General features: G+C 35.9%; 1 protein-coding gene across 5 annotated transcripts in view; it reads left to right on the top strand.

Annotated features, from left to right (window-relative positions):
• The window catches only part of RALYL (RALY RNA binding protein like), an 822,874-nt gene that overhangs the window by 300,285 nt on the left and 497,568 nt on the right, over window positions 1–25,021 (top strand). For all 5 annotated transcript variants that reach the window (XM_067711969.1, XM_067711970.1, XM_067711968.1 and 2 more), the window contains one exon: window positions 19,614–19,892. In XM_067711969.1, coding sequence (XP_067568070.1) covers window positions 19,637–19,892 — 256 coding nt within the window. In that variant the 5' untranslated portion in view covers window positions 19,614–19,636. The remainder of the gene's footprint in view (window positions 1–19,613; window positions 19,893–25,021) is intronic.

Genomic DNA, 25,021 nt, shown 5'->3' with positions numbered 1-25,021 from the left:
ACTGAGTACATATTCCTTTCAATGCTGTTCACAAAAATTGTGAAGATGTTTAAAAGCATACCATTAAAAATAGTAGTCAAAAGTATTTCTTACATATATCAGATTCTCAAAATTGTGCTTTTTTCCTCCAGAAATATGATAATCCCTGCCAGATTGTGTATTTCAATCTATTTAGTTTACATGTGTATTTAACTTATATAGACTCTTCTATTTGATTTAGATGGTTTGCACATGCCAAGAAGGACAGTAATCATTCTTTGCATGTATAGGATATGTATATATGGAATAAATTTTCAGTTGAAAATTATATATATGGAATATATAGTATGTATATGTGTGTGTGTGTGTGTGTGTATACACACACACACATATACATGGAAAAATTTCAGTTGACACAACTGGGAAAAAAACATAGCTCTTGCCAATGAGATATGACACAGCCTTTTACAAATGTTAACCTGTCAGAAAGATTTTTCTCCTCCAATGGAATCTCTTACTGCTTCTGTCAGGAATTTTGACTCTCAACACAATTCATCATACAATCATTGAAGGCAATGAATTTACCAACGAATATTGTCTTATAAAATTATCTCAAAGGTTAAAAATAATAATCTAATTGCTATTTGTCTGGTTGGGGAGTTGGAGTGGTAGTGTTGCTGTAGAAGTATATATTTAATTCAAACTAACAACATCAATAAGAACTAAAAAGAATTTTAGACACTATTTCAATCATTCATTCATTTTTTAAAATTTTTCATTTACAAATTTAAATGAACTCAGTGAGAGTTAAGCATCTGTGGTATTCAAAACCCTGAGCTAAATTATATCACAGAGTTAAAATGTATATTATATATAGGTGTGTCTATATATGTATATACACATGTAATGGATAATATATTTCATTCCTGCATTTAACTTAGTAAGAAAATAAGAGACGTGTGAAAGGATAGATATAGGCCATAAGTAGTTCACTTTGATCCTACACATTTTCCCCTAAATTGTCTATAAGGTCAAATGTACAACCATTTTATGCCTATTTGCAAAATTTTATATAATTCATTGACCAGAAAATTAAATATCTTAATTGAAACCATACCTGAAGAAGGTATTTTGTTGCTTACATTTGGACCTGCATGAATTCTTCTAGGATTATAGTTTGAAATATTTTAAATAATAATATGTTCTGAGAAAAATTCATATATGAAGTTTGTTTTGAAACTCTTCAGTGACAACTCTATTGAACCAAACTTTCATGTCAACCCAAGGTTAAGAGTCTCTTTAACGTCAAGAAAAGCTAGAATACCTTAACTGCAGGACAAAGACTGTATAAAGCAGGAGACTCTACACCATTCTCCACTTCTCAGGTGTAAGCCTCCCTGGGTGTCCAGTCCCCAGGAGGATATCTCACTGCAAATTGTTTCCCTATCCAGGGTGGTGTTCCCTTTAGCTGCGATCCAGGTTTCATATGTGTGAGACACACAGAGCTGTTCTGCCTGCACCTTGTCATGTTGGCTTAGTACAGACATTTGTAAATTATAAACCATTTCTATCAGTGTGCATGTATGTGTGTGTGCAACTTACCATATGAATATTAATTTCTATCTGTTTCATCACCTTGGAAGCTAATAGAAGCCCAATGCAGCATATTTCTGAATACCTACAGTAGTCTGCATACAATTGGCCAATCTCTGAAATCTGACTTTCCCAGAATTTTACCCCCACAGACTATCTCATTATTTCTAGCAGAAATTATATCATTATTTGCAGCAGCATCTCAAATTTATAGAAGAAATTTCTAATATAAATGTTCAAAAAGAGCCCTAACCAACACTATTACCTGAGTACATGAAATGTACACTCCAGATGAAGCTTAGATCCACATAATTCTTGTGGTCCCTCTGTAGGCTATTGCAGACGTTGCTTGCAAAATCAAGAACTCAAAGAGAAGATGTATAAAACATGAAGGTTATTTCGGAAATTATATGTACAGACCAAAACACTAGAACTTCTATAGCATCAGCCCTTGACAATGATACTCAAGGGCTAGGTCATATTGCCAAAGGCAAGATACCTGTAGAATCACAACTGCTCATGAATACACAGACTCAACCAAGGCTGTGATGAGTCACATGTTAATTAAAACCTCTCCAGTATGTTGATTCACAAGGACCCCTTTTGAGAACAGCGTGCTGACTTTAAAGTTGCAATGATCTCAGATATAATATTATTTGAATCTGTGTCACTCTGTGTCTCTAGAATTCCCTGTAAAAGCACTCCGGGAAACATCTGGTATAAAGCACTAGAAATCAGAGTCCAAATCCAGCCTCAGAGAAGTTATCAGATTACCAGAACATTGCCTGAGAATCTGGAAGCAGTCAAAGGGGAGATGTAAATTATCCTTGGGTCAACTCTATGTATCTGAAAATGGATAAATGTAATTTTCACTGAAGAAAAATAATCTAGGGAATGACTTTCTAACCTATCCATGTATTCTGAATAATAACTCAGCGAACATTTTTTAATGAATTCCTGTGTGCCAAATACTGTATTTAGTGCTTTACTGCATCTCTTTTAAGTCTCTTAGGAGTCGTATCAGTAGTTGCTATTGTTATTCCTAAATTTCGGGTAAGAAATGAATATCAGAGGTTAAATAACTGCTCAAAGTTACTCACCTAAAAGGAGGCAGAGCTGAGACTGGAATCATTGTGTGTGTAACTCTAGTGACAGCATTCTTTAAAAGGTAGGTTTCCTCCTCAAGTCTGACAAGTTATACTAGTTATGCCAATATTAAAACCTACTCTATATGTGTTACCAAGTCCAAGCTTGTACTGCTTGCTGCACAACAGGTCAATAAATCGAGAGACAAGTTGTTGGGGAGTAATAGCGACTTTATTCAGAAAGCCAGCAGACTGAGAAGATGGTGGACTAGTGTCCCAAAGAACCATCTTACCCAGGTTTGGATGCTAGTTTCTTTTATAGAACAAAGATTGAGGAGGTGAAGCAGTAAAGTAATAAAGGTGATAGTTGCTGCAAATATTTCCTGGTTTCAGCCAGGCTTAAAGGATGTTAATTTCCTATTTCCTGCAGCCTTTCATGGTGGGTCTGGTCAGAATGTTTTTTGTGAACTGAACAAACGTATTTTAGCTTAAAGTTCAGGCATGGAAGGCGGGGTTCCCAGAGATGAGCCAGTATATATGCTTTAAGTTATAGGTAACAGCAGTTTAGTGATTAACTTGTAGCGAAACAAATAGAATGCAAAGGTTAAAGTAAAAAAAAAAAAAAAAAAAACAGATCTAGGGCTTCCCTGGTGGCGCAGTGGTTGAGAGTCCGCCTGCCGATGCCGCAGAGCGGCTGGGCCCGTGAGCCATGGCCACTGAGCCTGCACGTCCGGAGCCTGTGCTCCGCAACAGGAGAGGCCACAACAGTGAGAGGCCCACATACCACACACACACAAAAAAAGAAAAGATAAAAGAAAACAGATCTAATATGGAGTCATATTTGTTCTTCCTTATTGAATGTGGAGACTGCAAACATCTAGAGAATTAAGACACTTAAGTGGCATAGTTATGTCTTACCTAGAGTCAACCCTCTTCTTACCTATTATTTCAGGAGTAAGGTCTTAACAAATGTTAACTTTTACTAAGCGTATGAATGGGTGATCATTAATAATAATCCTATAGCTTTTATTCAGAAAAGGGAATCCATAATTTTTAATTTCTACATCACTTGGGATTTTCTAATGTTTTGTGGAGATTCTGCCTTAGATAGCTAAGGGGAGGGGAGAATTGGGAAGTCTTGATTGTCATCATAGAAAATTATATCAACAGGGCTGGGATTTATTCCACCAAGGAGAAATTATGTTCTGAATTAGCTTTTTCAATACGTGGGTTGCTAGATGCTATCATGAATAACACTGCATCTGCCTTCATAGCTGTTGAGTTTAAGGAATTTGTAAACAAGAATTTTATCTGATCTAGACATACAGTAGGCATTTTCACTATATCATTTTTATTGCTACTTAATACAACCCCAAACTTTAAAGTTTGTGAAGGGAAATTCACCGTTGCACTTATTGTAGGGAATTTATTTATATTTTAGGAGAGTACAGAAATTTCAGGGGATTGGTTGTGTGATTTAAGACCTTTCACTCTAGGGCCAGTCTTCCAAAGCCACATGGATAATGATTGAAAATTGTTCATCTCTGCAGGCAATTTAGTAGCCTACATGAAATCACTTAGTGGTCTGAATTTAACTCCTGAGGGAACAGTCATGACTGACGTTTGAACAAAGAGGACAAGAGTGGAATGGACCTGTTAAGTAGGAGTGAGTGAATTTCTCCTATGGGCATGACAATGTTTACCTCCTGCAATTTAGCTTTAAGTGACCTAAGAGTTTTAAAATGGAGAAGGATGCTTTGCTCAGTGGAGGCATACGGGGGATAAAGCAGAGTTTTATTTCAGTGAATACACAAGAATAATTCTCTTACTATTTCTCCATTGCTGGCCTCATATCGTACATCAATTAGAAATGAATATTATGATGCTTTTACTTCGAATCTCCATATTTTCTTTATTATACTTGATTAAGTGAACTACACCATACCATTTACTATTTTGTGAGTCACAGAAGAAGGAAATACAAAGTTGTATGCTTTCTATTCTTTTATATTATTTCAGGGAAAATCTAGTTGGAGTTAGTAAATAGATGGATCTTATAAATTCTGGGAAAAAAATTATCAGAATAATCTCTGGGCATTCTCAAGATACTGTGTTACCTATGTGTCATTCTTAATATAATTTTTAATATAAATCACAGACTGAGTCTTAGCAGTTTGTGGTTATTCCTGTTTCAGCATAATGTGAATAGTTTTGGTGGTGAAGAGGCTTCTCATTATAGAACCCTTGGGCACTGCAGTGATCTGTGTCTTTAAGTAACTTGGAACACCTCTCTGGAAATACTCTAGATCCCAGAGGAAATTAGAGGAAAAGGTAGAACCCTCTCCTTACTACTGTATGTGAATGAATATTTTAATAAGCACTTAAACCAACAGCAGGTATATAATAAGTGCCCTGTGCTTGGTAAATATAAAGTAAGTGTTTTAGAACTGCTTTTGAGATAGTTTTAATAATTTATAGACCATGTTTTAAAATACAAAATCTCCTAAATGGAACCTGTTTAGCAATGTTTATAACAGGCATTACAAAAGAAGAAGGGGGGCTTCCCTGGTGGCACAGTGGTTGAGAGTCCGCCTGCCGATGCAGGGGACGTGGGTTTGTGCCCCGGTCCGGGAAGATCCCACATGCCACGGAGCAGCTGGGCCCGTGAGCCATGGCCGTTGAGCCTGCGCGTCCGGAGCCTGTGCTCTGCAACGGGAGAGGCCACAGCAGTGAGAGGCCCGCATACCGCAAAAAAAAAAAAAAAAAAAGTGTTATGTGACAAATAATGAAATGACACTGAAAACTTGTTCCATACTTTATTTTGACTGCGTGGTCCCAGCCCACTGAGGGATCTTTTCAAATAGGTCTTGGTCTCTACTTGGATTTGGTTGACTACTCACAAACCAAGGTACTAGTGCCTCGTGATCCATGGCTCTCTGCCAACTAATGGTTCAAATAGCAGTCAGTGTCATAGGGCTGTGTCTGTCCTTGTTGTATGATCCCTGATAATATAGATGTAGCGCCAATCACAACATCTCCAGTGGTTCAGAGGGAGCTTGTTTCTTATTTTTTCCATTTCCCAAGACCCTTATATCACAAGTGGGTACTAACCCTGATTGACCCATTTCCCCCAGTCAAGTCGAAAGAGTCTAATTATTATTGATTTGACCTCCCTATATAACTCAAAACAATCTTCTGCCTAGGTCATGTTGACCAGTAGAAAGTCATCCTGGAAGCATAATTACAGTCATTATCTTGGACAATTTGTGTGATTAAAGGCTCTATTTTGCATAGAATATCATATGCAGTAAATTTCATAGAATTATATCAATTTGTTCATATTCTAGAGAATATAAGTGTACCTAAGGACTTATAAATGCATACTTTTGAGTTATACCATCATATAGTTTTATCTCTTTGAATCTTTTGGTTTTAATTTAAAGTTGTTAGCAAATTTTTCTTATTTGTAAAAAATTCACTGGAATCTTTCACACTGAATGTAGTTATTGGATAAATAGACAATGTTTACATGATCCCTGATAGAATAGATATAATATCAGTCACAACATTTGTAGTGGCTCAGAGGAAGCTTGTTCCAATTGCTGAAAACTCCAAACACAAGTGGGTTCTTAACTTTGGGTGATGTGAGCTTCTATGGACTAAATTATGTCCCCTCAAAATTCATACACTGAAGCCTTAACCTCCAGTGTGATGTTATTTGGAAGAAGGGCCTTTGGGAAGTAATTAGGTTTAGATAAGGTTGTGAGGGTAGGGCTCTCATGGTGGTATCACTGTCTTATAAGAAGAGGAAGACAGGCCAGAGTGCTCTCTCCACCATGTGAGGACACAGTGAGAAGGTGATGTCTGAAAGCCAGGAAGAGAGGTGTTACCAGGAAATGAATCGGTTGGCACCTTGATCTTGGACTCCCAGCCTTCAGAACTGTGAGAAACAAATGTCTGCTGTTTCAGCCACCCAGCCTATGGTAATTTATTACAGCAGTCCAGATGACTCATGCATGAGCAAAGAAAGGAGTTACACTGATATATTCCCTAATTTATCCTTGATGCTTGGCCCTGCCCAACCATGTTCTATCATATTGGCCATGATTTCCATATGGATGTGTCTGATCTCTCACAAACCTAGGTGATGGTCTCTTAAAGACTGTAACCCTCTGCCCAATAATGGTTGTATCTGCAGCAACTCATTAAATGTCTCTCAATAGATGGTTTAACACTTATCATTACTCTGTTTACAAAATTTACTAATTTGCATTTTCCAAAATAATTTTAACTCAGTTTAACACAAAAGTTGATTAATATCCCAAATTCTTAACTAAGTTTGAAATGCTGCCTTACCAATATTCATTGCTTTCCAATTTTATAGTTATAATAACCAATAAAAAATCATTAACTTTTTATAACTATAATTGTTACATTATCTATACTTATATATTTATTTTTTTCTCACCAGTCAACTACTTGATCTCAATCTCTAGATGAAAAATACTTATTTCTCAGTAGCTAATGATTCTTTTCAGATCTACTCACTGCTATGAAGATATTTTAGCTAACATAGTTTGCTTTACAAAATTAATGCCATTTTTATTTATATAATAATTTTTTCAATTGCTTACACAATTTTATTAAATTTTTATGTTCTGCCTTGAGCTATTGAATGAATTTGCCTCATTTTTTAAACCTTTCTACATCATATTGTCATTTTAAAACATGTTTCTTCCAAAAATATCTCATATTAATCAATTTCTATGAAATTTATCATATCACCTTTATTATTAGTGAGTCCTTATTAAAGAAAACTATTTTATATTTTTAAATATTTTTACACATAGATTTATAGATAAAAAGGAAAATGAAAAATGGGTTTCTAGTTTCTTATATCGTGCTACGGTCACAATATTTTACTTGGTTTCTGAGGCACATAGTTTTAAAAAGGTGTAAAAAATAATATGATGTGAATATAATTAATATGTTTTCAAAAACTGTATAACTAGGAAATTTCACTTTTTCTTCTGAATATCATTCATAATTGTAGCAACTCAATTGCAATACTAAGATAGAAGGGCTATCTATCTTATCAAATGTTTTAATATGTAGTGTTTTTTAATTTCTATATTATCAACCATTAATTTTTTAATAAACATTGAACACATACTATTCACCAATATTTTAAAATATAATATGTGGATTTAATAAAGTGTGCATTTAACAAATGAAATCAGAATAACGTTTACTACATTTTTAAATAATAATGACTTTGATGATATACCTGGAAGCTCCAAACATTAATTCATTTTCCCTGAGTACAAGGGAATTAGGCTGTTTCATTATTTGCCTGTCTAGCTAAGCTCTTAAACAAACTTCACTTACTTCATTTCAGAGATCAGATTATCCCTCTCATTTAACTTATGATCTGCCCATTCCTCCTTTTCAACCTATTGAGTCAGAAAATACTTTGAATACTTAGGGAAGAACTGGCAGGCATCAAAACTACTTTGAGTAACCTGAAAGAGCCACTGCTGCTGGGAGAGGAGACGTGCTCAACCTTTCCAGAAAGTAGCTGAGTACTGATAATTAAATAACTTAAAAATATATTTTTCCATCTTATATTATAGATTTTTTTGTGATCTAACAAAATTGGAATCAAATTTAATATTCATTAAGAGAATGAAGATTATGGTATAGCTTTATTACTATGTAACTATTTGTTATATCCAGTAAGATTATTTAACAACATGATAAAATGGGTATTGCAGTAATAAGTAATGGCACTTGGATGTAAATTATGATGACTTTTTTTTTTTAATTTACATTTTTTTCCCAAGTACTAGAAAGAAATGACAAAGAAAATACATCAAAATTTTAACAATGAGTATTTTTTCAGGTCGGGGTTATATTTTTTCCTTCATTGCACACATTCCCTAAAAGTCTTTACTTTTGAAAAACTACATTTGGCTTATTTCAGGGAGTAGTTTGAGGCTTAAGAATTGAATTTAATTCTAATTGTGATATTTGTTTTTATGAATGGTAGAGGTATCACCAAATATACTTGGTGATTGCCCCATGGCAAAAAAAAAAAAAAAAAATCAAAAGATTTTTCACAAAATAGTGTTTATGATGCTTAAGATCTGTTGAAGAATTGTCACTGCCCTGATGGATATGTTGTATCTTTCTGAATTGGGGATGGTTTTCTCAAGAATAAATTCAGACTTTTCTTTTCATTTATTTTGTCCAGAAGAGTTGCTTAAAAACATTAGTTTATTTCAGTTCAGTTTTTCTTTTTCCTTTTTCTAATTATAAGTCAAAGCAATTTTATACCAACTCGTTTAATGAAAAAATTATTCAAGTATGTGTATATGAGTTAAAGTATTTAAAAAAACAACTATCTTTCTGTGAATGCTGAGAAACTAACTGTATGCCCAGTGAATTCTTAATAATATCCTTTAACGATTAATTCATATATCATCTGCTTCAAAAAGTTGTCATTGGTCTTCTTCTCATTTGGATATGATCACTTTTTTTTCTGAAATTACAACTTTAGTTTGTATATCTTGCAGCATTTGCCAGGTTTTACCTTATCTTACAGGATTGTTTTGAGTACCAGCTTTAGATTTCAGCATATGATGAATTTTAGGGTATGACTTGGTTTTATAAATTCATTTTTGGATCCCTTTAATCTCTTCCTGGGTTCTTGAATACAGTATGTGTTAATATTGTTGTCTGACTTTTTGAATCCTGGGTATTTCTCATTGTTATTCTTATTTTTGTTGTTTGTTTCCTTTTATGGCTGAGTAATATTCCATTGTATATATGTGCCACATCTTCTTTATCCATTCATCTGTTGACGGACACTTAGGTTGCTTCCATGTCCTAGCTATTGTAAATAGAGCTGAAATTAACATTTTGGTACATGTCTCTTTTTGAATTATGGTTTTCTCAGGGTATATGCCCAGTAGTGGGATTGCTAGGTCGTGTGGTAGTTCTATTTTTAGTTTTTTAAGGAACCTCTATACTGTTTTCCATAGTGGCTGTATCAATTTATATTCCGACCAGCAGTGCAAGAGGGTTCCCTTTTTTCCACACCCTCTCCAGCATTTATTGTTTGTAGATTTTTTGATGATGGCCATTCTGACCGGTGTGAGATGATATTTCATTGTAGTTTTGATTTGCATTTCTCTAATGATTAATGTTGTTGAGCATTCTTTCATGTGTTTGTTCACAATCTGTATATCTTCTTTGGAGAAATGTCTATTTAGGTCTTCCGCTGATTTTTGGATTGGCTTGTTTGTTTTTTTGATATTGAGCTGCTTGTAAATTTTGGAGATTAATCCTTTGTTAGTTGCTTCATTTGCAAATATTTTCTCCCATTCTGAGTGTTGTCTTTTGATCTTGTTTATGGTTTCCTTTGCTGTGTAAAAGCTTTTAAGTTTCATTAGGTCCCATTTGTTTATTTTTGTTTTTATTTCCATTTCTCTAGGAGGTGGATCAAAAAGAATCTTGCTGTGATTTATGCCATAGAGTGTTCTGCCTATGTTTTTCTCTAAAAGTTTTATAGTGTCTGGCCTTACATTTAGTTCATTCATCCATTTTGAGTTTATTTTTGTGCATTGTGTTAGGGCGTGTTCTAATTTCATTCTTTTACATGTAGCTGTCCAGTTTTCCCAGCAGCACTTATTGAAGATGCTGTCTTTTCTCCCCTGTATATTCTTGTCTCCTTTATCAGAGATAAAGTGACCACATGTGCATGGGTTTATCTCTGGGCTTTCTATCCTGTTCCATTGATCTATATTTCTGTTTTTGTGCCAGTACCATACTGTCTTGATTACTGTAGCTTTGTAGTATAGTCTGAAGTCAGGGAGCCTGATTCCTCCAGCTCCGTTTTCCTTTCTCAAGACTGCTTTGGCTATTTGGGGTCTTTTGTATTTCCATACAAAACTTTCCAAAAGTTTTGTTCTAGTTATGTGAAAAATACTAGTGGTAGTTTGATAGGGATTCCATTGAATCAGTAGATTGCTTTGGGTAGTAGAGTCATTTTCACAATGTTGATTCTTCCAATTCAAGAACATGGTATATCTCTCCCTCTATTTGTATCATCTTTCATTTCTTTCATCAGTGTCTTATAATTTTCTGCATATAGGTCTTTTGTCTCCTTAGGTAGGTTTATTCCTAGATATGTTATTCTTTTTGTTGCAGTGGTAAATGGGAGTGTATTCTTGATTTTACTTTCAGATTTTTAATCATTAGTGTAGAGGAATGCCAGAGATTTCTGTGCATTAATTTTGTATCCTGCAACTTTACCAAATTCATTGATTAGCTCTAGTAGTTTTCTGGTAGCATCTTTAGTATTCTCTATGGATAGTGTCATGTCATCTTCAGTGGCAGCTTAACTTCTTCTTTTCTGATTTGGATTTGTTTTACTTCTTTTTCTTCTCTGATTCCTGTGGCTACAACTTTCAAAATTAGGTTGAATAGTGGTGGTGACAGTGGGCACGCTTGTCTTTTTCCTGATCTTAGGGGAAATGGTTTCAGTTTTTTACCATTGAGGACAATGTTGGCTGTGGGTTTGTCATATATGGCCTTTACTATGTTGAGGAAAGTTCCCTCTATGCCTACTTTTTGGAGGGTTTTTATCATAAATGGTATTGAATTTTGTCAAAATCTTTATCTGCATCTATTGAGATGATCATATGTTTTTTCTCCTTCAATTTGTTAATATGGTGTATCACATTGGTTGATTTGCTTATATTGAAGAATCCTTCAATTCCTGGGATAAATTCCACTTGATCATGGTGTATGATCCTTTTAATGGGCTGTTGGATTCTGTTTGCTAGTACTTTGTTGAGGATTTTGGCATCTATGTTCATCAGTGATATTGACCTGTAGTTTTCTTTCTTTGTGACATCTTTGTCTGGTTTTGGTATCAGGGTGATGATGGTTTCATAGAATAAGTTTGAGAGTGTTCCTCCCTCTGCTATATTGTGGAAAAGTTTGAGAAGGATAGGCGTTAGCTCTTCTCTAAGTGTTTGATAGAATTTGTCTGTGAAGCCATCTGGTCCTGGGTTTCTGTTTGTTGGAAGATTTTTAATCACAGTTTCAACTTCATTGCTTGTGATTGGTCTGTTCATATTTTCTATTTCTTCCTGGTTCATTCTCAGAATGTTGTGCATTTCTAAGAATTGGTCCATTTCTTCCAGGTTGTCCATTTTTTTGGCATATTGTTGCTTGTAGTAATCTCTCATGATCTTTTGTATTTCTGCAGTGCCAGTTGTTACTTCTCCTTTTTCATTTCTTATTCTATTGATTTGAATCTTCTCATTTTTTTTCTTGATGAGTCTGGCTAATGGTTTATCTACTTTGTTTATCTTCTCAAAGAACCAGCTTTTAGTTTTATTGATCTTTGCTATTGTTTCCTTCATTTCTTTTTCATTTATTTCTGATCTGATCATTATGATTTCCTTCCTTCTGCTAACTTTGGGGGTTTTTTGTTCTTCTTTTTCTAATTGCTTTAGGTGAAAGTTTCAGTTGTTTATTTGCGATGTTTCTTGTTTCTTAAGGTAGGATTGAATTGCTATACACTTCGCTCGTAGAACTGCTTTTTCTGCATCCCATAGGTTTTGCGTCCTTGTGTTTTCATTGTCATTTGTTTCTAGGTATTTTTTGATTTCATCATTGATTTCTTCAGTGATCTCTTAGTTATTAAGCAGTGTATTGTTTAGCCTCCATGTGTTTGTATATTTTACAGATTTTTTCCTGTTATTGATATCTAGTCTCATAGCATTGCGGTTGGAAAAGATACTTCATATGATTTCAATTTTCGTAAACTTAACTAGGCTTTGTTTGTGACACAAGATATGATCTATCCTGGAGAATGTGCTATGAGCACTTGAGAAGAATGTGTATTCTCTTGTTTTTGGATAGAATGTACTGTAAATATCATTTAAGTCCATCTTGTTTAATGTATCATTTAAAACTTGTGTTTCCTTATTTATTTTCATTTTGGATGACCTGTCCATCGGCTGAAAGTGGGGTGTTAAAGTCCCCTAGTATGATTGTGTTACTGTTGATTTCCCCTTTTATGGCTGTTAGTATTTCCCTTATGTATTGAGGTGCTCCTATGTTGCATGCATAAATATTTACAATTGTTATATCTTCTTCCAGGATTGATCCCTTGATCATTATGTAGTGTCCTTCTTTGTCTCTTGTAATAGTCTTTGTTTTAAAGTGTATTTTGTCTGATATGAGAATTGCTACTCCAGTTTTCTTTTGATTTCCATTTGCATGGAATAACTTTTTCCATCCCCTCACTTTCAGTCTGTATGTGTCCCTAGGTCTGAAGTGGGTCTCTTGTAGACAGCATATATATGGGTCTTGTTTTTGTATCCATTCAGCCATTCTATGTATTTTGGTTGGAGCATTTAATACATTTACATTTAAGGTAATTATCAATATGTATGTTAGTGTTTCAGGTTTCTTATTGTAGGTCTTTCCCTTCTCTTGTGTTTCCTGCCTAGAGAAGTTCCTTTAACATTTGTTGTAAAGCTGGTTTGGTGGTGCTGAATTCTCTTAGCTTTTGCTTGTCTGTAAAGTTTTTAATTCTCCATCAAATCTGAATGAGATCCTTGCTGGGTAGAGTAATCTTGGTTGTAAGTTTTTCTCCTTCATCACTTTAAATATGTCCTGCCACTCCCTTCTGGCTTGCAGAGTTTCTGCTGAAAGATCAGCTGTTAACCTTATGGGGATTCCCTTGCGTGTTATTTGTTGCTTTCCCCTTGCTGCTTTTAATATTTTTTCTTTCTATTTACTTTTTGATAGTTTGATTAATATGTGTCTTGGCGTGTTTCTGCTTGGATTTATCCTGTATGGACTCTCTGTGCTTTCTGAACTTGATTAACTATTTCCTATCCCATATTAGGGAAGTTTTCAACTACACACCCTTCAAATATTTTCTCAGTCCCTTTCTTTTTCTCTTCTTCTTCTGGGACCCCTAGAATTCGAATGTTGGTGCATTTAATGTTGTCCCAGAGGTCTCTGAGACTGTCCTCAGTTCTTTTCATTCTTTTTTTTCTTTATTCTGCTCTGCAGTAGTTATTTCCACTATTTTATCTTCCAGGTCGCTTATCCGTTTTTCTACCTCAGTTATTCTGCTATTGATCCCTTCTAGAGAATTTTTAAATTCATTTTTTGTGTTGTTCGTCACTGTTTGTTTGCTCTTTAGTTCTTCTAGGTCCTTGTTAAACATTTCCTGTATTTTCTCTATTCTATTTCCAAGATTTTGGATCATCTTTACTATCATTATTCTGAATTCCTTTTCAGGTAGACTGCCTATTTCCTCTTCATTTGTTAGTCCTGCTGAGTGTTTGCCTTGCTCCTTCATCTGCTGTGTGTTTTTCTATCTTCTCAATTTGCTTAACTTACTGTGTTTGGAGTCTCTTTTTTGCATGCTGCAGGTTCATAGTTCCTGTTGTTTTTGCTGTCTGTCCCCAGTGGCTAAGTTTGGTTCAGTGGGTTGTGTAGGCTTCCTGGTGGAGGGGACTAGTGCCTGTGTTCTGGTGGATGAGGCTGGATCTTGTCTTTCTGGTGGGCAGGTCCATGTCTGGTGGTGTGTTTGGGGGTTTCTGTGGCTTTATTATGATTTTAGGTGGCCTCTCTGCTAATGGGTGGGGTTGTGTTCCTGTATTGCTAGTTGTTTGGCATAGGGAATCCAGCACTGTAGCTTGCTGGTCATTGAGTGAAGCTGGGTCTTGGTGTTGAGATGGAGATCTCTGGGAGATTTTCGCTATTTGATATTACGTGGAGCTCGTAGGTCTCTTGTGGACCAGTGTCCTGAACTTGGCTCTCCCACCTCAGAGGAACAGCCCTGATCCCTGGCTGGAGCACCAAGAGCCTTTCATCCACACGGCTCAGAATAAAAGGGAGAAAAAATAGAAAGAAATAAAGAAGATAAAATAAAATAAAGTAAAATAAAATGAAGTTATTAAAATAAAAAATAAAAGAAGTATTAAGAAGAAAATTTTTTAAAGTAAAAAAAAAATACGGACACACAGAACCCTAGGACAAATGGTAAAAGCAAAGCTATACAGACAAAATCACACACAGAAGCATATGCATACACACTCACAAAAAGAGAAAAAGGGAAAAAAGTATATATATCTTTGCTCCCAAAGTCCACCTCCTCAATTTGGGATGATTCATTGTCTATTCATGAATTCCACAGATGCAGGGTACATCAAGTTGATTGTGGAGATTTAATCCTCTGTTCCTGAGGCTGCTGGGAGAGATTTTCCTTTCTTTTCTTTGTTTGCACAGTTCTCGGGGTACAGCTTTGGATTTGGACCCGCCTCTGCATATAGGTCACCTGAGGGCGTCTATTCTTCGCTCAGACAGGATGGGGTTAAAGGAGCCGCTGATTCAGCGGCTCTGGCTCAACTCAGGCCATGGGGTAGGGAGGGGCAAGGAGTGCGGGGAGAGCCTGTGAGGCAGAGGCCGGCGTGATGTTGCACGCTGTGCATTTTCCCGGGGAAGTTGTCCCTGGATCACGGAATCCTGGCAGTGGTGGGCTACACAGACTCCCGGGAGGGGAGGTGTGGATCGTGACCTGTGCTTGCACACAGGCTTCTTGGTGGCGGCAGCAGCACCCTTTGCGTCTCATGCCCGTCTCTGGGGTCCGCGCTGATAGCCGCAGCTCACGCTCGTCTCTGGAGCTCCTTTAAGCGGTGCGCTTAATCCCCTCTCCTCGTGCACGGGAAACAAAGAGGCAAGAAAATGTCTCTTGCCTCTTCGGCAGCTCCAGACTTTTTCCTGGACTCCCTCCCAGGTAGCCGTCGTCGCGCACTAGCCCCCTTCAGGCTGTGTTCATGCCGCCAACACCAGTCCTCTCCCTGCTATCCGACCGAAGCCCGAGCCTCAGCTCCCAGCTCCCCCTCCGCCCCGGCGGGTGAGCAGACAAGCCTCTCGGGCTGGTGAGTGCTGGTCAGCACAGATCCTCTGTGCGGGAATCTCTCCGCTTTGCCCACCGCACTCCTGTTGCTGTGTTCTCTGCGGCTCCAGAGCTTCCCCCCTCTGCCACCCGCAGTCTCTGCCTGAGAAGGGGCTTTCTAGTGTGTGGAAACCTTTCCTCCTTCACGGCTCCCTCCCACTGGTGCAGGTCCCGCCCCTATTCTTTTGTCTCTGTTTTTTTCTTTTTTCTTTTGCCCTACCCAGGTACGTGGGGAGTTTCTTGCCTTTTGGGAGGTCTGAGGTCTTCTACTAGCATTCAGTAGGTGTTCTGTAGGAGTTGTTCCACATGTAGATGTATTTCTGATGTATTTGTGGGGAGGAAGGTGATCTCCATGTCTTAACGCTCCCAGCATCTTGAAGCTCCTCCTGTCTGCAGTAGAGTTTTGATTACCCCTTGCAGAAAGGGCAGGAGCAAACTCAAACTGCTTGGGTCTCTGCTGCATTTTAAGTCTTTACACTCCTTTTTTTTTTTTTCCTTTCCCTTTGTGCTTATTCTTTCACTTGCTCGTAGGATGCCTCACTTGGAAGCCTTGTACCCAGTGCTTCAGATGGAGCTCCTAGTGAGAAAAAAATCAATTTTTCATTTTAGATATTACAGTTTTCATCTTTAGATGTTCCACTTCATTCTTTCTTGTATTCTTTAATTTCTCTCCTGATTATGGGTCATAGTTTTTGATCTTGGGATCTCTGGGAGGTTTTAACTGGATTCTAAAGATTTTGTATTTTATGTTGTTGACTGTCTGAGTTCTAGTTTTCATAAAGAAGTATTACGCTTTGCTCTCATAGACAGTTAAGTTGTTTTTTGGTTTAGTTTGATCATCCTGAGAGTTGTTTTTAAGTTTTGTTGGGGTGGTCCTTGAGTACTTTTTACTCTGAGGATTATTTATGCCCATTACTAAGGCCTGGTCCTTCTGATGTCTAAATTTAATGATTGAGGGATTCAATTTGGACTTTCTACTGTCACTTGTAGGAATTGAATGATACATAGCCTTTTGTGGGTCTGGGAAGCATTCAGCTCACAGCTTTCCAATAACTTTTTAACCAGCCTCATAGAAGTTCATCTACTGCATGCATACCCTAGGAATCAGCATAGATTCAAGGGACCCCTAAGGTGATTTCTGGAATTACTTCTCTGTATAGCTCTCTTCTCTCTAGAAATCTGCCTCACAAATTCCTGCCTCTTTAGACGCCTTAAACTCTGATCTATCACATAAATTCAGTAAGGTCACTGTCTCTGCTTTCAGTGATACACACACACATGCACACGTGCACACACACACACACACACACACACCAACTCTATGACATGAAATATGCTTCCCAGACAGAAAGCTGGGGCAAGCCTAGACCTTACTTTGTTATTTATTTACTTATTTTTGCTCAGCTGTCATAGATCTGCACTGCCTATGGCTTAATGTCAGAAAAAAAATTTGTTCCATGTATATTAGCCTGATTTTCTAGTTGTTTGAGTCAGAGAGGTAATTTAACCCTTGTTATTCCATCATGATGGAAAGTGGAAGTCTTTCTTCAACTGACGAAGAGTCATGTAACAGAGAAGCACAAACTAAATATTACATTATGAGTTAAGGCTTAATTTTTCAGAGAATATTGATAGTGTACAACACAGTGACAAAACTCTTTCATTAATAAAACCTGGTAGAAACTGGCAAGTCAGTCTTTATGTGAGCAGTTAGATACACAGAGACTTTAAGGTGATCAAAAGTCATTAAGTGGAATTACACAAAAGGCAGTTTGGACTTACAGTTATGAGAGTCATCTACATATAGTAAAAGGTTGGAGTCAGAGAAAGCATGTTGACACTTACAGTAAGAATTCAGAGTGCAGCTGTGCCCTCATTTTAAATTTGACTCAGGGTCACTGTCAAAGAAAGACCACTGGGCTCTGTAAACCATGTTTATGACCTCTTCTAACAATTCTTGTGTTTCCATTTTAACCAATTTATTCCTGTCCAGGAATAAATTTTCTTTCCTGTCCAGGAAAGAAAATGTCAACCATAAGAATCATTAATTCTTAAAAGTAGCTTTATGATATTTCTAAAAATATCTATCACATAAGAGCAAAAAGAAAATAATATTATTTCTATGGATTGCATTACTGATGTTGGACTAGAGTTGTAAGAAAGGTAGCCCTTAATACATTCTGGAGCCAAAAAATGGATATTTAGTTTATTTTTCCTCTTCAGTGTGGTTAAAATACACTAGATTATATGAGGAAGCTAAATGTTTAAAATACATATGTACACCTTAATTTTTCTTATTTGAATTGATTCTCAGAGCATTAGCTTAAGGTATGCAATAGCTCAAATTGCAAAATTAACAAAAAAGAATCAACTTTCGTTTCCTTCAACCCTAACCTTGAATAATTCTTAAAGGAAGCCCTTAAATGTAGCTAAGCCAAAACAAAACAAGGCAGCAATATAATCCCTGTTTTTAATGATGCCATACTCAATTTTTATGTGAATAGCTGTTTATGAAGTCAGCCCTCATTATAAAGAGATATGTATAATGTTGTGTCCAATATTTAGTAAAATTTTAATAATCCAAGAAGTAATCATTAACAGCCTAATTTGAAACATTTTTGTGTTATGTGGTTGCTCTTGATTTTAGAAGTAGCTGCTTTAAATGAATAGTGAGTAAATTTTCAAGTATATCTAATTTACATGCCTTTAAAATTTCCACCCCTTTAGTGCTCAATTTAGAAATGTCATTTTAAATTGTTTTTAAAAAAATATACACTTATTATTTATATAGCTATAAGATTTTAAGATATTATTTGTATAAAAATATGTCACTGATAAAATGTATCAATTAGCTAGTGTTCAACAATTATCATCAATATTAGAGATTGTATCCTTGTTGAAATTTTAGTTTCACCATACTAGTTTCTTTAAATTGGTAGGCACTTTAGAAGATGATGTCTGGCAAAAAAAAAAAGAAAAAGAAAAAAAAATAGTGCTTAATAAATATTGTTGAATGAATGAATGCATTTTTAAAGGCTTAAAAAATAAATCTGTAAGTGCTGGAGTACTTGGAAATAAAAGTTTCATTGAGTTTAATTAAGCACAATTAAATACTCTGCCAAACTCACAAAACAGTTTTTAGAAATACTAGCAGTCCTTAGGCAACATAGGAGCCATTAGGTAAATGAATTAAAAATGAGGTTGAGAATGGAAATTTCAGTACAGATGCCCAGTCTACTAATTTGCTGATCATTGATGAAAACTAGCTACACATGCTGTTGTTTTTTTTGTTTTTGTTTTTGTTTTTAAACTGATATTTGGTATTGGTTACAGAGAATGTACAGAATTAATTCTGGTTAAATCCTTTATTTTCAAAATATGTTTTTCTTATGTTAAATTTTCCAATAAAATTTTTAATTCCTTTTTTTCTCTTCCACAGCATTTAATGAAATGAATTGTTAGTTTCTGATAGAAGTGTTTTGATAATGAAATAGCTAACATATCTACGTATTATAGAAAATGTAGAAATTAAAATGCATGTTCTCCACCATAAATGGAAGTTACAGTACTATATTCCACCATCAGACCTTAGCCATTCTGGCTTTTCTTTTTCACTGATAGATTAAGGTGGCTTATTTCTCATACTTGCTTCTGAAATATTGATAGACTTAAAAATAAAAACTACAAAAACTATCACTGTGCAGGCCTGAATTTTAGATAAATTAATCAGGAATTTATTTATAACTGTATGCTAAATAATTATAATTATTTTTCTACTTCATTTTGCAATGCAATATTCACCTTTTATTAATATATTATTAAATTTTCTTCTCAAGAAAATCAGTAGTACTTGGGGATTTGAGTTTACCTGATACACTATTGAAAAATTGTTAAAAGCCAGTGGTATCCATTCAATCTAATTATTTTCCTTTTGATTTTTTTGTTGTTGTTGTTTGTTTAAGGACTAAAACAAGGTGAGCCAACCATGACTGGCAAAACACAGACCAGCAATGTCACCAATAAGAATGACCCCAAGTCCATCAACTCGCGTGTTTTCATTGGCAATCTAAATACAGCCATTGTCAAGAAAGTTGACATTGAAGCCATTTTCTCAAAGTATGGAAAAATAGTTGGCTGCTCAGTTCACAAAGGTTATGCATTTGTACAGTACATGAGTGAGCGGCACGCAAGAGCTGCAGTGGCTGGAGAAAATGCCAGGATCATCGCAGGCCAACCACTTGGTAAGTCCCTCTCCGGTATGGGTTTCACATTAGTGTTCTAGTTTCTGAGCATATCTGGACAAGCACTACTATTATATTTATCTCTTAACCAATTATAGTACTTATATATTTATAATTTATATTTTTTTCTTGTTCTTATATTGGTTTACTTATAAGTGCCTTATTTTCTCTACAAATTTATAAGCTTGAGATCGTCTGCTTTGTAATACTTGTTACCTCCACCAGTCTTAACAGGTCCAGGCAGATAAAAGATACGCATCATGTTTAACTTTATTTGACTTGCAATGATGTCTTATCTTCTAGGAAACACTTTGTGGAGTAAAAAATAAAATAAAATAACTACTTTTTATACTTATAGCACTTGCTCTGAGGGGCTAATGTATTTTCCTCATTTACTGTTTTTTTTGTGGGGGGAGAAGGGATAGAAAATAGCAAAAGGAAGTAAATCTTAATTACTGGAAAAGGAATATAAACTATTCTTTCTTATCTAGGCAGGAATCTTGTATGTCATGCCTGTTCAGTCATGTGCAATAATCACATTTATGTCTGATGTCCAGGGAATAATATAGTTTTTTTTTCAAAGAAATAAGAATATAGTCTGAAGTAAAAGGAAAATTCTTAGGAGAAAATACTTTGTAGTAAGTATGCAGATAAAAATATGAATTAGACACTTTTTTCTACATAAGGAAAAAGTATAATTAACACATCAGTGATTCCCTAATTTATATCTCTTGTGAGGTTCAGATTCTTATATTAAACTGATTATACCAGGTCTTCTTTTGGATATCCACATCGCAACTTCCTTCACCTGCATACTTCTCCATCACAATAAATGGAACCTTCATTTATCCAGTTTTTCAAACAAAATCCTAGGTATCAACCTTGATTCTTCTCTTCCCCCCACACTCCAAATGTAATCCATCATCATGTTTCTTACCATCAATATATCCCAAACCCAATCAACTTTTAAATCTATACCAATAGCCGTCTTATACAGGCCACTATTATCTCAGGTGGACTACTGAAATAACCCCCTAACTGGTCTGCCTCTTCCCAGTCCTGCCAGTGTCCCTTTAAAAACATAAATGAGATTTTGCCATTAATTTGCTCTTAAGTCTGTAATGCCTTTCATTGCACCCAGAATAAGGTTTATATTCTATACCATGGCGATGATGCACCACATTACCACATCTTCAACTCCATCTCCTTCTCTCTGCCTTCTTGTACCACTTCAGTGTTGCTGGCCGTCTTGATATGCTACAAACATTCCAAGATTGTTCCTACCTCAGAGGCTTTGGACTTGGTATTCCCTCTGCTCAGAAGACAGGTCCTTGCTAATCATTCTTTCCCTGCTTTACTGTATACTGTGCTCAAATTTTACTTTCCCAGAGAGGCTTTTCTGACCAACTTATCTAAAATAAAATAGTCTTCTACCCTCTTGCCTGCACTGTCTATTCTATTATTGTACTTTGTATTTTTTTCATAGCCCTCATCAGTATCTGGAATTATATATTTTTATAAAAAAATTTTTGGCCACACCGCGTGGCTTGCAAGATCTCAGTTCCCCAACCAGGGATTGAACCTGGGCCATAGTGAGGAAAGGCCAGAATCCTAACTGCTAGGCCACCAGAGAACTCCCTGGAATTACGTATTTTAATTTATGATGTTACTTCTATCATGCCCACAGACATAATAAAGATGAAGGAGCATATAAAAGAAACAAGCTATAAAAGCATAAACAAATCAAGTTAGAAGAATGTTAAGAATGTTGTATTATCAAGTTATACAATGTAATTACAAAAAATTGGGGGGAAGGTGTGGAATTCAATAAAGTGAGAGTGAAGCCTGAGGTAATAGTCTTGAGGAAAAAAAGATGTTTTACATAAGTGCTTGCAATAAAACCACAAATAATCATTACCGTATAAGAATATAGTTTTATTTATATTTCTCCAATTCACTTTTCTATATTTTAAAGAAAAGTAATGCCATCCAAAAGACATTGGTAAGTTTTACATATTTTTTTTTTTTTTCAATGTCCCAATTCTACTTGTTTACCTTGATATTGGAATTTTCTGTCCAATTTTGCTTTAACTTCTAAGTTGAAATCTCTACTTAGGGCCACATCTGAGCCAAAATCAGAGAAATACCCATTTATTGCCTCTACCCTGATTGTTATGAGATTAGTACATACTAGTAGAGATGCATTTAACTATTAATTTTTAAAAATTAATGACCAATGTAAAGTCCAGTTCACGTGTTAATGAACTATAGATAATTTTCCAGAGTCCCTTTCCTATGTCAGGGAGGGGGAAATTTCCCCCTTTACTCCTCTTGAGTACTTGTGGGTGGGCTAGTAATAAAATTGACACAACACAGATTAACAGGAGAAAAGGGAACAAATTGTAATTTGTGCACATGGAGGTCTCAGAAATGGGGCCTGAGAAGTAGCCAGAGCAGGCAGCTTTTATACTTTTGAGACAAAGAAACAATAATTTTTTTTTAACATCTTTACTGGAGTAAAATGGCTTTACATTGTTGTGTTAGTTTCTGCTGTATAACAAAGTGAATCAGCTATATGTATACATATATCCCCATATCCCCTCCCTCTTGCCTCTCCCTCCCACCCTCCCTATTCCACCCCTCTAGGTGGACGCAAAGCACAGAACTTATCTCCCTGTGCTATGCGGCTGCTTCCCACTAGCTATTTTACATTTGGTAGTGTATATATGTCAGTGCCACTCTCTCACTTCATCCCAGCTTCCCCTTCCCCGTGTCCTCAAGTCCATTCTCTACGTCTGCGTGTTTAATCCTGTCCTGCCCCTAGGTCCTTCAGAACCATTTTTCTTTTTTTTTTTTTTTTAGATTCCATATATATCTGTGAGCATACGTTATTTGTTTTTGTCTTTCTGACTTACTTCACTCTGTATGACAGACTATAGGTCCATCCACCTCACTACAAATAACTCAATTTCATTTCTTTTTTATGGCTGAGTAATATTCCACTGTATATATGTGCCACATCTTTTTATCCATTCAAAAGAAACAATAAATTTGAGAGGAATTGACAGGACAAAGAAACTTAGGTTTGGGGACTTAATTAGTAAGGAGTTTAAGCAAAGTGTGGGCTTGAGTAGCACGTTAGTAAAGAAGTAAGAAGGTTTGTTTAGACAGGTTTCTCTGCCCAAATTCCCTATCGCTGGCAATAAAGGTGTTCTTCTACCTCCTGTTGTAGGGAGGGCACCTTTCACATGAGAGAGATTTATTTCCTGACTTTAGAGAGACAGAGAGGAGGGTTAGTGTCCCTCTTGCATCAGCTCTTTCTTAAGTAACTTTAATTCAAAATAATCAATATGTCAATGAGGCATATTTTGGGGCAGCCTACACCTGTCACTGCTCACTTATTCACTGTCCTTTTGAGAAGAATGCAGTGAGGAAGGAGCAATACCCATACTAAAATTTAGTGCCTTAGTTAGAAAAACCCAAGGAAAAAAATGACGACACCAAATTACTATGCTTTGAGAGCCACAGAATTAAATTGTGCTTCTAATAAGATACATTTTTCATTCCCAGTCATTCTGGGATCCTCTCTCGGTTGTGTCCTCCAGTTAATCTCTGGAGCATCTATTTAATCAGCCATAATCACCCTTTCTGCCTGAATCCAAGTCAAAGACTTTATTCTTTTAGTTGAAATCTAGTCTCTCACTCCTTGTGTCTAAGTTGAAGGCCTTTTCATACAAAGCAAGTGCTTTATAACTTAATAACCTTGCTTTTCAGGGCAAGTGTTTCAACATACTCATCTTTTCTTAAACCATATTGCTGGAGACTCAGGAACATCTTGTCTTCCAGATGTTCCTTATAGGAAGCTGGTTCCTGAAGAAAACGGTTTCCCGGGAGGTATATTAATTTCTGGCTTTAAGTATTTTGCTTTTGGTGATAGGGGAAACTTAGGTTTAGGTAAAATCACTGGCTTCTTGAAATTTTTGATACTCAAATAAACCTTTTATGATTCACAACTCCCACTAAACCCTACAAGCCCTTGACTTGAAGTGGATTGATTATGGATAAAATATAGACCACTGACATAAGAAATAGATATTAACGTCATGTACCACAACCTATTTAAGCATTGTTATTTCTCTTTAGAGTGGGAAGAAAATTAATATTAAGCCATGCATTGGGCTAGTACTTTACCTATATTATCTTATTTGACCTCAATGCATATTCAAGTAACTTCTTCTAAATAGAAACAATCTTCATATAACAATGTATTTAAAATTTTTATGTACAATTTAGAAATTAGAGTTAAACATCAATAGTACCAGAAAAAATTAAACATCCTAATGTGAGTTCTTATAGTACTATGGAATTATAGATTTATCCTTAAACTAAGAATCGGTTATGCATGTGATGAAACATTTATTAAATGTTTATTTATTTATTAAATAGCATTTATTAAATGGAAAATATTAATAACCATTTTGTGTCTACAAGTAAGGGGAAACACTGAAATATTTTAAGTTGGGGAGTAATATGTTGACATTTTTTAATTGAAAGAATAATCCATTAGCAGATTGATGGATGGATTAATGTGATATAAAACTAGAAGCAAGGAAATGTGTTGGGAGCCTACTGGAAGAGTCAAGGTATCTAATTATGGAAATGAAGAAGGAAAATGAGGTAGGATCAATAGGACTTAATAACTAGTTGGCACACTGGGTGAGACAGAGGGAGAGAAGACTCAAGAATGATTCCCATATTTCTGGGTTGAGTTCTCTGTTGGATTGACTTGCAGAGCACTAGGATGATGGAGAATGATTTCCAAAGGGAAAAAGATTTTTGTGTAAGACAATGAGTTCAGGATTGAATAGAGGTATTAAGATTGATGTACATGCCTCAAGATATCCAGGTACCTGTATCTAGTAGAATCTTGAATATGCAGGTCCAAACTAAGAGGAGAGATTTGGACTAAGAGTAAAAAATTTGTGAGTTGGGCTTCCCTGGTGGCACAGTGATTGAGAGTCCACCTGCCGATGGAGGGGACACGGGTTTGTGCCCCAGTCCGGGAAAATCCCACATGCCGCGGAGTGGCTGGGCCCGTGAGCCATGGCCGCTGAGCCTGCGCGTCTGGA

This window comes from Pseudorca crassidens, chromosome 17, assembly GCF_039906515.1.
Source record: "Pseudorca crassidens isolate mPseCra1 chromosome 17, mPseCra1.hap1, whole genome shotgun sequence".
NCBI lineage: Eukaryota > Metazoa > Chordata > Mammalia > Artiodactyla > Delphinidae > Pseudorca > Pseudorca crassidens.
The sequence above is the reverse complement of the archived record's forward strand: the minus strand, read 5'-3'. Positions and strand labels throughout refer to the sequence as shown.